Source organism: Equus caballus, chromosome 24 (genome assembly GCF_041296265.1).
Source record: "Equus caballus isolate H_3958 breed thoroughbred chromosome 24, TB-T2T, whole genome shotgun sequence".
Lineage (NCBI taxonomy): Eukaryota > Metazoa > Chordata > Mammalia > Perissodactyla > Equidae > Equus > Equus caballus.
In genome coordinates, this window is record NC_091707.1 from 19168231 (window position 1) to 19183226 (window position 14996).

General features: G+C 48.0%; 1 protein-coding gene across 2 annotated transcripts; it reads left to right on the top strand.

Annotated features, from left to right (window-relative positions):
- The first annotated feature begins 1509 nt into the window (after positions 1 to 1509).
- On the top strand, positions 1510 to 11032 carry DACT1 (dishevelled binding antagonist of beta catenin 1). 2 transcript variants are annotated; one of them, XM_023628600.2, is made up of 4 exons: positions 1510 to 2134; positions 4254 to 4386; positions 5097 to 5252; positions 8008 to 11032. In XM_023628600.2, the coding sequence occupies exons 1-4, from the start codon at positions 1802 to 1804 to the stop codon at positions 9885 to 9887; spliced, it is 2502 nt and encodes an 833-aa protein (XP_023484368.2). In that variant the 5' UTR covers positions 1510 to 1801; the 3' UTR covers positions 9888 to 11032. The 2 variants fall into 2 exon arrangements, with proteins under 2 accessions (XP_023484368.2, XP_070106426.1); XM_070250325.1 differs by having other exon boundaries at positions 1514 to 2134; positions 8119 to 11032.
- Positions 11033 to 14996: the final 3964 nt, after the last annotated feature.

Genomic DNA, 14996 nt, shown 5'->3' on the forward strand with positions numbered 1-14996 from the left:
TACAACCACCTACATTTTTTTGTCTCTCTCTAGCGACTGTCAGTTGAATGCTTGCAAGCCAGTGTCCTAAGTACAGTAATACTAGGAGGTATTAAAACAGCCCCTGCCTTCAAGGAACTTTTATAACGTAATTGGAGAGAAGAGACACATGTAAGCACCCACATACACGATGCGTGTGTACACACCCTGCTGAAGAACCACACCCATAGCATTTGATAGGAATCAGGTATTCTTAGCAGGGATAAGCAGCTGGCCAAAGGTGTAAGAGTCTGAACGAATGATGCAGGATGCATTCCTTCACACAACACTGCCTGAAGGTCGGCAAGTTGTGACTTGCTTCTTGCTGGATTCAATTTCTGAGGCTTTTGGATGTACTGCTTTTTAAAACAGATATGGCACTGTCCTTTTCCATAGACAAGCCAGTTAGTGGCATTTCCAGACCCCCATACCACTGACATTTCCTGTGACCAGTGCCCCAAGCAGAGATGACCATACCACAAATGCTACTTCAGGGGAAAGTTTCTAAGTCCCTCTGGAGGAAGTAAAAGCTAGAACTCATATAACCCTTATTATCTATGTGCCTGCCACCTTGTAAAAGCATCCCCTCCCTCCGCCCCACAAATATATATTATATGCTGCATATTATTATAATTCTTACAACAGGCTAGTTCAGTTGGTAGCTCCATTTTACCGTTGGGGAAACGGAGGCACAGAGAGCGAAGTGACTTGCCCGCACAGCTAATCGTGGCTGGATTCAAATTCAGGCAGTCTGGTTTCAGAGTCAGAGCTCTTGTGCTTGCACAAGATAGCAAATAACAGTAAAAAACTGAAACAAAAAGCAAAGCGCGCAGGCGCGCGTGCAAACGTTAAACCCCGAGCTTGTAAAAGAATTGATGCAACCCCTTGCTATACAGCGACATCCTCCTGCCTCCTTTTAAATGCCCTCTGTAAAAAAATTAAAACAACGGCAAGAAAACTAAGAGTTAAGCAGTTTTAGGACAACATTACACTGAGCTTTGTATTGCTTGTCTTTACAAAGTGGAGTCAAAAAACCCAAACGCACAGAAACGGTCTTTGCATGCACACGCGGTCCCCCGGCGGCCTGAGCGGGAGCGCGCAGCCGACGGGCGGGGAAAGGGTTAAGCTGTGGGCTGCAGCCCGCTCGAGTTTCAGAAAGTTCTCGGGGGAGCCCAACTGCGGCGGCCCCCCGCCGGCCCTGGCTGCGAGGCCGCCTGCAACAGGATGCGGGGCCCGCGGCGCGCGCCCCTAGCTTGGTGCGCCGGCAAAGAGCCAATAAGGAATGAGGCACCAACCGGGCGCAGGCAGGCGAGCGGGGGCGCCACGGCCCGCGGGGCGGGGCGGGGCGGGGCGGGGCGGGGCGGGGCGGGGCGGGGCGGGGCGGGGCGGGGCGGGGCGGGGCGGGGCGGGGCGGGGCGGGGCGGGGCGGGGCGGGGCGGGGCGGGGGCGGAGCCGGGCCGGCGCGAGCGGCGCCCTGACAGACGAGCGGCCGCGGGCGGCGGGCCGAGGGCCGAGGGGCCGGCGCGGGGAGGCGGGCGCCAGCCGGGCCGCGGGCTGCCGCGCGTGACGTCGCGCCGGGCAGGCGTTATCAGCGGCGGGGCCGCGGCCGGGGCGGCGCGGGTACCGCGGACGGCTGCAGCCGGCGGCCGCGCGCCCGTGCCCAGCGCCTCTGGCCGGGCGCCCGCCGCAGGGCGGCATGAGCCCGCGGCCGCGGCCCTAGCGCCCCGCTCCTCCGCCCGGCGGCCCGGCGGCGGGGACGGGGCTCGCGGCGGGCGTGGGAGCCATGAAGCCGAGCCCGGCCGGGCCGGCGAGGGAGCTGGAGCCGCAGGCACCGGCCCGGGGCGAGCAGCGCGCGGCGGAGCCCGAGGGGCGCTGGCGGGAGAAGGGCGAGGCGGACACGGAGCGGCAGCGCACCCGCGAGCGGCAGGAGGCCACGCTGGCCGGGCTGGCCGAGCTGGAGTACCTGCGGCAGCGCCAGGAGCTGCTGGTGCGGGGCGCCCTGCGCGGCGCCGGGGCTGCGCCCCGCGCGGGGGAGCCGCCGGGGGAGGCGGCGGGGCGCGGCCGCCTGGAGGAGAAGTTCTTGGAGGAGAACATCTTGCTGCTGCGGAAGCAGTTGGTAGGTCGTGCCCGGAGGCGGCGGCCCTGCCGAGGGCGGACGGTCGGGCAGGTGGCCTGGGCTGGGCTCGAGGGCGCCCGGGCTGGGGACGTTCTCGCGGCCCCCTCCCTGCGTGTGCCCGCGCGTGTCTGGCGTGTGCCCGCTTTGTGTCGGGGGAGGGACTGGCGACCCTGGCAGGCGGCAGGGCGAGGGTGGCCGCTCTGCCTGCTCTGCCGTCGGGGCTCTCGGGGTCGCCCGCTTGTAACCTTCCGTCTCTCGGGCTAGACGGATGCGTGTCCTCGCCCCTAAGGTTTGCAAACCCTCCTTTAAAATAGCATTTCACTTGGAGGTCTTCTTAGCTTAATGTCGTCCCGCTGAGAGGGGACAAAAGCCGAGGCGGGGGCTCGTGGCGTGGTTAACTATCCGGTGCTGAATTTGGGGATCCCGGGCGCGCGGAGGGAGCCCCCTCTCCGCCCTCCCGCGGGCCGCCCCCGCCGCGCGCTGCTCCCTCCCGGCAGAAGCCCTTTGTACGGGGCAGCCCCGGGGCGGGGGAGGGAGCTTTGGCCGGAGAAAGTGCCCCCTCCTCGCGTACTTTGTAGGTCCTGCTGGTGGAGGTGGGAGGACTGAGAACCTGCTCTCGGGGAGCCTTTATCTGCCTGGATTTGTGTCGGCGTCTCAGTCACTCCACGCCGTCTTCACTAATAGGGAAGAAAAAGAACTTTGGTGCTTAAGGTATTGATGAGCAGCTTTTGACCCCGCCTCAGGATAATGGCGGCAGCTTTGTTTCAGTGACCTCAAAAATGTAGTTTTGAAAACAGAAAAAAAAAAAAAAATCCTTACCTGACCATGTGATACTATCTGAAAGTGGACACATGCTGGATAATGTCCCTCCTCCAGTAAGGAGCACAGTGATGCTGTGTGGTTATTTGTCAAGTGTTTTCTTGTATTATCTCTTCAGAATTGCGCTTTTTTTGAGGCATCAAAGTGCTTTTACTTACTTGGTTCATTTTTCCTGAAGAAACTCATTCTAGTAAATAAGCATATGTTTTATGTTGCCAAGCTTTTTAAGTCAAGAGACAGACAGGAGGCGTAGATGTTCATATGCATCTGTTTTGTAAGGGTATATGTACATCGTGGTTTGCGCAGTAGCTCTGTTTTGGCATTTAATGGTGTTTCTTTGATAGCAGACCAGATTCGTATGTGACATTGCTTTGAACCAATTCGTGCTGTTATGTTTGGTCATTGGCATTTTATGCCTTGTCCTGTACAATAGCACGTTTTTGTCTTCATGAATCACAAGACTGTGAGTGGCACATTCCTGTCATCCCCTGGAGGGGAGCAAGGCAGCACGTCAGGAGAATTCCAGTCCAGTCAGTGTTTGTGGTACTATTTTCATTTGTAGGCTTGGCGTTGGTGATTTGAACCAGATGCCTTTTGGGTTCTTTCTGCTGTTCCAGCAGTAGGAAGCACTAGGTGGCGCTGTGAGTCAGCACCACAGATCTGTCACCTTTGGAAACCAGAGTTGAATTCAAACCTTGATGGACCTTCCCTTGTGGGTTTTGGATTCTGCCAGCTCCCATTATACTTGGCACTGGCTATTAGTATTCGTTTCTCACTTTCAAAGGCCCTAAGACTGATTAAACCCCACAAAGCAGCTAATAGAAAACAAAACGCTGCAGGATGTTTGGCCAGAAAATCTCACCTCAGTAAGATTATAGTGTATTGTAGGAAATCTGTTACACCGTGACTTCAAATTAAAGAGTCGACTGGGAAGTACTGTTTTGTAAAAAATTGGCTGTACACAGAGGATTTAAAAAACATTTCAGTGTGTTTTTTTCTTATCCTACCTATAAAAAGTAAGTTTGTATATATTAGTTGAAACTAAAAGCAAGCCTTGTTTTTATGAAGAAACTTTATATCACCACAAAATGTGAGAAAGTGGAATTAAACATAGGACATATTCTTGAAGTTTTTCTTTATTTTACTGGTCATCCAGTAGAATTTTGGTTTTGGAAGATAGTGAGCTCATCAGAGCAAGTCATTTAATGCAAGAGCAAGTCATTTAAATACTTAGAGCAGACTTTTGTTCTTTGTCACCAAAATGTATTGGTTTTTCCTTTCTCCGTTTCTTCCCGATCAGAATTGTTTGAGGAGAAGAGATGCTGGTTTGTTGAATCAGTTGCAAGAACTTGACAAGCAGATAAGTGACCTGAGACTGGATGTAGAAAAGACATCTGAAGAGCACCTGGAGACGGACAGCCGGCCCAGCTCAGGTGAGGGTGTGAGCACAGCACCGACTATTGCGCTCCCTCAGCCCGCTGTGCTCAGCATTCCCAGACCTGCCAACGGCAGTGGAGTTTGTTCCAGGGCAGAGGGAATGCAGAAAGCAGTCTACCATTCAGTTGCATGAGAGGGAAATAAAACCACACGACAGGATTTTTAATAATGAGATTGATCTGACTTGAGTCCCCTGAGTTTGAAAATAAAAGCTTCCATTCAAATTTCTGGAAGAGCAGTCCTCCTTTGAAACTCGAGAAGGTCAGAACTGGGCTAGAAAATTAGTCACACTTCAACTTCCTGAGGCCACTTCAAAAGTTTTCTTTTTTTTCTTTTAAACCATTTGGTTCCTTAAATAGATTTGTTTTCCTCATCAAGTTTTTCTTTCTGAAACATTGATGGTAAAGTTGGGGCTTTGACAGATCTAAGTCTCTTTCCTTGCACATCTTTAAAGGTGGGGCCAAGGAGGAAGGTCACTTGGAGAGTAACTTTGAAATGTACCCATGGTTATGGGCTCTTTGACTTTTCCTAAAGATTGTTTGAAATAAAACTGTGAAATCAGCACACTAAATCCAGTGAACCACCAAATGCCCCCCAAATGTACCTCTTTCCTACCTTTCCTAGATAATTGCCCCTTTTCCTTTTAAGCTTGAATGTATATTACTGCTTGACATGAACTTAATTCCAAATGGTGTTTTATTTGTAGGGTTTTATGAGCTGAGTGATGGAGCTTCAGGATCCCTGTCCAATTCCTCTAACTCGGTCTTCAGTGAGTGTTTATCCACTTGTCATTCTAGCACCTGCTTCTGCAGCCCCTTGGAGGCAACCCTGACTATCTCAGATGGTTGCCCCAAATCTGCTGGTAAGTCTTTTTAGAATTGATGGACATTTTTAATTGGAAGGGTCAAAGGCCCTTAAAGGTTATCTAGCTTCAACCCCTTTTACTGATGGAAAAACAAAGGCTCAGAGAATTTCATCCACTTGCTGCATTTAGTGCCACAGTTGCATTTAGAGCCAAGATGATCACTATTCCAGTCCTCTTTGGATGCCACTTGGCTTTATATTCTGATGGTAGCAAGACAGCTTATCTTGGGAAATCCTGTGCCAATATCACAGGTCTTGAGATTTGCTTCTGAGCCTTTGCTGTTAGTTTAACTTGTTTGCATTTTCTTTGGAAACCACTTTGGATCTGTTTTTTTTTCCTCCCTTTGATCATTTAAAGCTAAAGCTTACATTAAAGTTAAATATATTTGTCAGCCTGGCCGAGAGCTGTTTGGCACTTCAGGGAGCAATGGCGCTTCTGTTTCTCTGGAAGGCCTTGCATGATAGCAGCTCTCTTTTCTTTTAGCAGGTGTGTGGGATGAGCTCCCCTGAGGCCATGTGCCATTGTTCCCCATTTTGGGCCATCCTTGCAACCTCCAGAGGGAATCATGCTATTGTTGGTACCGGAAGAGTTTCTGCATTTCCACTACGTGGCACACATTGTACTGTATGCTTTGTGTACATTTATCTCCTTTGACTCCTCCTAACACTTCTGCAGGGTGCAGGTGTGGTTAGCTCCATTTTAAGTATCACAAAAATGAGGCCTAGTGACATTTGAGAAGGTTGTTTAAGGCTGTGTAGCTAGTGAGTGGCAGACGCAGGATTCAGGCTCAGGCCTAACTGCCAGGTCCCTGTTTTTCCATCACACTAAGGGGATTCAGAAATTGTGGTGTTCAACCTTCTCATCGAATGGAAGAGGAATTTGGTCGCATTTGCCATTTGTCAGAGGCTCCTCTTCTGCTGAATGGCAGAGTTGTTGCTGAAACTCAGGACTCCTTCCTTAGTTCTGCTTTATTGTGACTCCTCAGAAGAGTGGAGAAAATACAGAGGTTAGAGGAGCTGTAGGCGCTGGCATAAGTCGCGCACCCTTGGTTTGTCTGTGTTCTCTGCTTGGGTCTGAGGCTGAGTTTCTGAGATCTAGGCAATGCAAGTATAACACCAAGCACCTGAGACTGCTGACTGCCTGGTGTCTTTGTGTTGGTACAGTGTGTCTTGTCAGCAACTGTCGTTTGGGGAAGTGCAGATCTGTGTTATCTACAGTGTCTGGGCCTCAAGTTCATTGGTAATTACTCCCCTCACTCTGCAGATCTGGTTTCAGGGGGAGACTTTATAAACCCATTAAAGCCTTTTTGGTATAGGTTTTCCTTGAAGACAGACCTCTGCTCTCCCAAATGCCACATCTTCACATAAGTGACACAGTTGGGCTAGGCCTTGCGGGCTGAGATATCTGTTTTATTCCTTTAAGTATGGAAAAGGGATGAATGGTGGAGTGCAGGTAATGTGGCTTTAAGCAAGGCAAAGATAGGGCTAGGGTAGTGGAGGAGGGGTGGGCAAGGATGTTAGTAGGGAGGTTTCCCTTTCTACAACAAGCTGTTTATCGGGATGGGGCGGGGGGTGGGGTGGGGGGCGCGGAGTGGGGACACGTCGATTTTATAATAGTCTTTTCTTTACAAATGAATCAGATCATTTTTGGGTCTAGACTGTATTTTCCCTGAGACTGCTAATTATCATTGAAGTTCATGGAGCTTTCCCTTAAATGAAACAATTAACATAAAATCTGGCACATAGTAGGTCTTCAGTATTTCAGTGGAGGACAAATTAGTGACAAAAACTTTGATTTTTCGCTAACTAAAGGTCATTAAAGAGATGACATTTATAATATTCACCAAGATAAGAGATTAAAATCATTTAATTAAGCAAGAAAACTTGATTTTGTTGTATTTTGGCATCTACATTTTGAAGTTTGGGAAATTTACTCAATAATAGTACTGCTCAGTCTTTTAAAACCTTATCAAGAATTCCTTCTGATTTAGAAAAAAATACTATTTTATTCTTTAGTGTCCCTATTGAGAATGTAAGGTGATTATTATTTAAATTTGACTAATCTCTAATGAAATTTGATCAATTTCCCTGGCCTTTCAATTGACAGTTATACTTGAACATATATCATTAAAAATTAGGTCTCAAAAAATACAAAATGAGGAGAAAGCCCACAGAAAGTATAATTTATCTGTATTTTAAAGGGAAACCAGGAATAAAACACAGAAGGGAGAGTAACCTAGAGAAAGAATGACTCAAAAAACATTTATTTTCCCAGTTATAAATGCAGTACATATTTATTGAAAATTTAGAAAACAGAAAATAAGAAAGTAAACATTTCTTGCTTTCCTACTGCACTGGGATGCTACTATTAGCGTCTTGGTAGGCTTCATTTCAGACTTTTCTTTGCATATACACAGTTTAATAAAATTATAATCATGCTCTGGTATTATGATTTTCACTAAACTTCAAAGTGTTTTCCCCATATTATTCAATAGTTGAAGGCTTTTTTAAAGGCTGAATATCTTTTCCTTCAGAGGCTACGTTAGAGCTTGTTAAAAATTTCTTTGTTGAATAGTTTTCCCCTTATCCAGTAGTAGGAACTGTATGGAAAACAGTGGACGAGCTAGTGGGGTATTTTTTAGTTCTTTGACATTCTCTCTCCCCCCGTGAATTTGTCCTCATAAAAACTGGCCACAGTCAAGCTGCTGCTGACCAATTCCTTTCTTCAGAGTGTACCTTTAACTGTTTTTCAGATCTCATAGGATGGTTGGAAGGTAAAGAAGCCCACTGTGAAGACCCGGCCTCGGCGGCAGTTTGCCCTTCCCCCTACACACCACAATTTAATTCCCTTGATGTCATTGCAGATGTGAATCCCAAGTACCAGTGTGATCTGGTGTCTAAAAACGGGAATGATGTGTACCGCTATCCCAGTCCACTCCATGCCGTGGCCGTGCAGAGCCCAATGTTTCTCCTTTGCTTGACCGGCAACCCTCTGCGGGAAGAGGAGAGGCTTGGTAACCATGCCAGTGACGTTTGTGTCGGACCTCAGGTGGACGCCATCAAGACAGGCACTTCCTTACCATCGCCAAGCAGCTTGTGGGCTGCTCCCCACCCCTCATCCAGTAAGAAAATGGACGGCTACATTCTGAGCCTGGTCCAGAAAAAAACACACCCTGTAAGGACCAACAAACCGAGAACCAGTGTGAACGCTGACCCCAGCAAGGGGCTTCTGAGGAACGGGAGCTTCTGCGTCAGAGTGCCTGGGGGCGTCTCGCAGGGCCATAGCGGGAACCTTAAGAATTCTAAACAGGCGCCTGTGCCCCCTGGTGGAATCCTGGCTTTGGACGGTGGGCCGTTCTCCCCGCTGAAGCAGTGGGCGAAGGAAGCAAAGGCAGACCAACTGGAAAGCAAGAGGCTGCCCGCGCCCGAGGGCGGCTTGCCAGGCGCCGCCGCTGACCTTCAGAGCAAGCATCTGCCCAAAAGTGCCAAGCCAGCCTCCCAGGAGCACACTCGCTGTCCCACCGCGGTGACAGGGGAGCCCCCTAAAGACAGCAGTCAGATCCCAGCTGCCCCTCCAAAGGAGAGCCCTGGGCGGGCCCCCGCCCCTCTGCAGGAGAACAGAGTGGTGCAGTCCCTCAAGAAGGCCTCGCAGAAAACCGGCCCGCCGGCGCCCCCCGCCCCCGTGGCCCCCGGGGCGCTGCCGTCCTCGGCCTTCCCGGGGCCCGAGCGGCCGGCCCTGGAGTTCAAGAGCGAGGGCTCGTCTTCGCAGAGCCTCGAGGAGGGGCCGCCGGGGAAGGCGCCGTGCGTCCCGGGGCCGCAGCCGGGCGGGAGGCCATCCCGGGCCAGCCGCGCCGCCGTCCCGCGGGGCTCGGCCCCGAAGCCCAGGCCGCAGGCCCTGCACGGGCCCGAGGGCGCGCTGCCCGGGCCGAGGGAGCGGAGCCACGCGGCCGGCAGGAAGGGGCGGCTCCCCGACGACGCGGAGCCGGGCAAGAGGCTGCGGAGGGCGCCGGCCAAGGGCCGCAGGGGCGGCGGCGGCCAGGCCGAGGCGGCGCTCCCCAGCCGGCCGCTGGGCGCCGGCCCCCGCGGGCCCGGGAGCAGGGCGCACGGGCACGGCCGCGAGGCGCTGGCCAGGCCCCGGCACAAGCGGCCCGAGTCGCGGCGCTGGCGCTCGGCGGCCGAGGTGTCCTACGAGGAGGCCCTGCGCAGGGCGCGGCGCGGCCGCCGCGGGCACGCGGGTCCCTACGCGGCGCCGCCGCCCTTCGCCAGCGCCTACGCGTGCGCGGCCAGCGACTCCGAGTACTCGGCCGAGTGCGAGTCCCTGTTCCACTCCACCGTGCTGGACACCAGCGAGGACGAGCGCAGCAACTACACCACCAACTGCTTCGGCGACAGCGAGTCCAGCGTGAGCGAGGGCGACTTCGTGGGCGAGAGCACCAGCACCAGCGACTCGGAAGAAAGCGGGGGCTTCATGTGGTCCCAGTTTGTGCAGACCCTCCCTCTGCAGGCCGTCCGCGCCCCGGACCTGCACGGCAACCCCGCCAAAGCCTTCGTCAAAATCAAGGCCTCGCATACCCTCAAGAGGAAGATCCTCCGATTTCGGTCTGGCTCCTTGAAACTGATGACGACCGTTTGAATCACGTCGTTGGTGTGAAAGTGGGTATTTTCTAGTTACCGAAGAAAAGGTGGCGTCCTAGTTTTTGTGTCGTAATTGCACAGAATGCTTTCCTTTTGTTAAGATAAAACCAAGATAAATTATGTCTCATTTCATCATGTGTGGACACTAGTGCCTTTAATGGAAGGTAAAGAATGTTTTACTGGTTAGAAGTAAATATTGAGTTTTTAATGGTGGTAATAGTGAATGAATTTTGTGGTATCAGATGATTTTTAAATGTTCTGAGCATCTGTGAAGGCGCAGGTTTTGATGTTCAAGTCTGGTTGGGGTGAGACCTTTGGATCTGGAGGTCAGGTGGATAGAATTGCAGGACATGCATTTGCTTCTAGGTTCTTTAGGGCAGTGTCTCCGTGAGGGTTATCCAGTTGAGGGGCATCACGTACAATTGTGCAAAGTAGGTACGAGGGACAGTCATTGTTTGCTGTAAATTTTTTATACAGTCTGCATCTCTCAAATGTATCCCCATTCTATTTTCTTCTCAGAACTGTTTGGTTTACTGGACTCAGAACTTGAAGACCAGACCCTGAATCCAGAGAGCTGGCGACCTGGATAGGGAGCTGGTGCTATCTTAAAGGATTCGCTAAACTTTTGCCACACTTGGTGCCTAGGCCCTGGTTGCAGTAACCCCTTCTGGGGCCATTTATCCAGCATTTTGATGCCTTTCTCCTTCTCCCTAATTTGCAGCAGATCCAACTATTTCTCCCTTGGAGGACTTGCCTTTGTGATAAAATTTTGGTCCGTAGGTACAGAGAAGTTCACTCCTAATAAAGCTTGGGCGTGACTACAAGCCCAGAATTGCTCACTGAGCACTGTGCCACCTTAGCAGTGACCCAAACACACGAGTGCAATCCAGTCCAGATTGGACCACTGATGCTGTCTGGAAGGGCTTTTTTTAAAAAAAAAAACAAACTTTTTTGGTAACAGTATTGTGTAAAATTGCTTTTTTTATACCAATATATGCATGTTTTGTGCATGAGTAGTATTTGTTTTGATACTCCTGTTGGTGTTAAATTGCTGTATGATATAACAGTATGTGTTTTTATATATCATTGTGTAAATTTAATATAACACATTATATACTGTAATAAACGATTTGTTTTACTGCTGTTAAGTTTGTTATTTGGGTATAAAACCAGATGTTTACACCTATAAATCTTGTGCTGATTATTGTGGGTTTTATATTAGGCCTATTCTACCTTTAGAATATTACTTGCAATAATTAAGGCAGGTTTTAGGAGTATTCTTTGAATGGATGGTGAGTAAGCAAATGAGGAAATGCAAACCGCTTCTTTAGAATACTTAAGGTACTATGTGAACATTTAAGGTAAATTTTTTTTTTTTGCTGGGAAAGATTTGCTCTGTGGTAGTATCTGTTGCCAATCTTCCTCTTTTTTTTTTTTCCTCCGCAAAGCCCCAGTACATAGTTGTGTGTTCTGGTTGTAGGTCCTTCTAGTTCTGCTATGTGGGACACCACCACAGCATGGCTACTGAGAGATAGGTGGTGTGGTTCTGTGCCTGGGAACTGAACCTGGGCCACTGAAGTGGAGCGCACAGAACTTTTAACCAGTAGGCCATCAGGGCTGGCTCAAATTTAAGGTAAATTTGATAGAAGTCTTCTAAGGAAAATATTTCTGAGAAGAACACTGCTCCCCCAACTTTTTAGTATAAAAAACTTCCAACCTGGAAAAGTTGAAAGGCTAGTACAGTAAACATCTGTGTAGCCGCCTAGATTCCACAATTGCTGACATTTTGCCGTGCTTATTTTAACTTTCTGTGTATTTATTAGATTAAACCATATTGCTGGTTTTGTAGGTCAAAGACAGATTTTGGCAATCCTGCCTTTCCCAGCCACACTGCTGTACTATTTTGAAGTAAATTTCATATTTCACTTCTAAAAACTTAAGCATGTACTTCCTAAGAACAAGGAGATTTTCCCATATAACCACAATGTCGTAATGACATCTAAGGAAAGTTGTCAGTAGTTCTTAGTATCATCAAATATTTAATCTCTATTCAAATTTTCCAATTTCTTTCAAGAATTTTTTTTTTTTTAAAGATTGGCACCTGAGCTAAGAAGTGTTGCTAATCTTTTTTTTTCTTTCTGCTTTATCTCCTCAAACTCCCCCTGTACATAGTTGTATATCTTAGTTGCAGGTCCTTCTAGTTGTGGGATGTGGGGCACTGCCTCACCATGGCCTGACTAGCGGTGCTGTGTCCGAGCCTAGGATCCGAACCCTGGGCCGCCAAGGCGGAGCGTGCAAACTTAACCACTTGGCCACGGAGCTGGCCCCCGAGAATTTTTTAATAGCTCCTTCCACCCTCCCCTCACCCAGGATTCAGTCCGTGTTATGCATTGCATTTGGTTGTAGATCTCTAGTGTTTTTAGTCTAGACTCGTCTCCCCACATTTTTCTTAATGACATTGGGTTTTTAAAGTCAGGACAGTTGTGTTGTAGAAGGGCCCACGTTCTGGATTTGGTTGTTTCCTTATGTTGTCTTTGAACAGCTTCTGGTCCCTTTATTTCCTGTAAACTGTGTAAGGCCTGATTGGATTCAGGTTGAGTGTTCTTGACAAGATTTCCCTAGTGATCTTGTGTCCTTTTATTGTTTCCCATCAGAAGCATAGCATCAGATTGCACTGCTGTTACTGAATTTGAGTGATCCCTTGGTTGAGTTGGTGAGCAGAGGTTTCTCCATTATAAAGGTTTTCTTTTTTCTCTTTGCAAATGGTTAGTATTTTGAGTGATTTTTCGGTGCTGTGTGTCTATCCTGTTCTCACAACCTTCCACTTACTGGCTTTAGCTTGCCGTGCTGGCCCTTGCCTCCATCGCTTATGCCTTGGGGATGCAAAATGGTAGTATTCTAAATATCTTTCCTTCTACTTTTATTAGCTGACGTTCTACAAACAAGAAGTTTCCTTCCTTCTTTTCCTTTTCTCTTTTTTATCACTATGGACTCATGGATTTTTATTTGTTTGATATCTTAAATCCCGTACAGTTATTGTTCTTTTAATGCTCAGCATGTCCCAAATTTGACCATTGGGAGGATACATTTTGTTAAAAGGAAACTGTAGAATCACCTCAGTCTCATAATTCATATATTCATTATGAAATGTACTCAAATTTTTGAAATGTACAACAAATTTTTCAAATGCTAAATTTCAACGCAACAAAAATCCTTCAACTATCCTTTTTTTGTTGTGTCTTGGAAATTTTCTCTTTTCCTATACTTTATATACCTCATCTCTAAGAAGACTTTTAACTTTGGAACATGGCAAATTATTTCTCCGTGGCTTATAAAGGTCAGACATCTTTTTTTTCAACAAGACACTTTTTTTTTTCAGCAAGACATCTCAGAGAACTCAATTCTTCAAAATGTAGAGTTGCTAGTCTTTTGGTATTCATAGGTTTTTATATGTGACCAGTCATTCTGCTCTGACTAGAACTTTGATTGCCTGATTAAATCTAAGCCAAGCACAAGCGAGCGGTGATCTCACCATCCTTTCTAATGCTGTGATCCGATCTCTTTGGGGACAGGCTATAAAGTTTATCATGTAAGGCAACTGTGACCTGCAGTTATTTCTTGAATCATTTCCAAGTTGTTCTCAATGAACATGATTCTCAGAAGGGGAAGCATTTTGAAAGCCAGCTTCTGAACAATTGCGTCTTAGGTGACAGAATGCCAAATGAAGAGAAGCGTGAAAAACAGGATTTTCACAGAACCTTGGGTTTGTCCTATTCTGTCTGTTGCTTGACTTCCCTGTAGCTAGCAGTTGTACTGCACTTGGAAAATTGGCTTTCGTTCTTTATTTTCAATGACAAAATAGCTGCTATTGTTGTTACAAACAAAAGAGCTCTTTAAAATATTTTCCTTTATTTGAATAAATTATAAATGCTCATTGTCATTAAAGAAAAAATAGATCTGAAAAATACACAGGTGTTTAAACTCTCAATTCTCCTCAAATCCTACTCTTCAATAAATTTAGTGTATATATTTCCATACTCTGTTATATACACATACAAATATGAAACCTTTACATTTTTCCTTCAGAATGAAGTCTCAATCTATATGTATTAACTTGTAACTTGATTCCTTCATTTCATGGACCTGTATAGTGGATATAATTCCCAATTCTTTTTAATGGGGTTCCAAGGATTTCCTCACTAAGGAAAAAGGCACCAGATCTTATGGGCTGCTCGTTTGCCCTGCTTAGAAAGATTCTATTTAGCAACAGAAGTGTTCCCTGAGTGCTAGACATTTACACACATATTGCCTTTCTAGTTTTCTATTTTGTATTTTTTTTATTTTGTATTATGAGCTTACTCTCAGTGGGGTGTTAATTGGGGGAATCCTGTGAGGCTTGATGAAGGATTTTGCCATACCAAGAAGCTTTGTGTTTTTTCTGCCAGGCACGTCAAGGATGTTTCCAGCCTGGACCACCTTTTAAGTTAATTTCTGTCCTTTGGGGTTACCTGACTACAGAGGTGGTATAAGTTCAAATCCTGAACCCACGTGAGGATAGGCTGTGGTTACGTGTTCTCAGAGGCAGAAGAGCTTCCTTATTTTCATCCTGGGCCAGGAAGTGTGTTTTTTCCTGGACCAACTTTCACTGAGGGTGTAGCCCTTCAGTGCTCTCAGGTATGGGGAAGTGTCGGTTCCAAATTCTGCCCTGTGAGGGCCAGCTCCTGAGTGCCTGTCAAACCAAACCACTTGTAAAGGGACCAGCAGCTTCTCCCCTGCTCTCCAAGGGGAGACCAAACTTGGGTGCCTTTCTTTCTAGTGAAATCAACACACACTTACGAGGATGTTTGTTATTAGCTTATCCATCATTTCTTTTTTTTTTTTTTAAGATTTTAGTTTTTTCCTTTTTCTCCCCAACCCCCCCGGTACATAGTTGTATATTCTTAGTTGTGGGTCCTTCTAGTTGTGGCATGTGGGACGCTGCCTCAGCGTGGCTTGATGAGTGGTGCCATGTCCACGCCCAGGATTCGAGCTGACGAAACACTGGGCTGCCTGCAGCGGAGCACGTGAACTTAACCAGTTGGCCACGGGGCCGTCCCCCTTATCCATC

What these genes read in the sequence shown, in the direction of transcription:
- DACT1 (XM_023628600.2), top strand. Translation starts at nt 1,802, where the DNA reads ATGAAGCCGAGCCCGGCCGGGCCGGCGAGGGAGCTGGAGCCGCAGGCA. An exon ending in TGCTGCTGCGGAAGCAGTTG is followed by an intron (nt 2,135 to 4,253) that starts GTAGGTCGTGCC and finishes CTTCCCGATCAG; the next exon opens with AATTGTTTGAGGAGAAGAGA. An exon ending in TGGTTGCCCCAAATCTGCTG is followed by an intron (nt 5,253 to 8,007) that starts GTAAGTCTTTTT and finishes ACTGTTTTTCAG; the next exon opens with ATCTCATAGGATGGTTGGAA.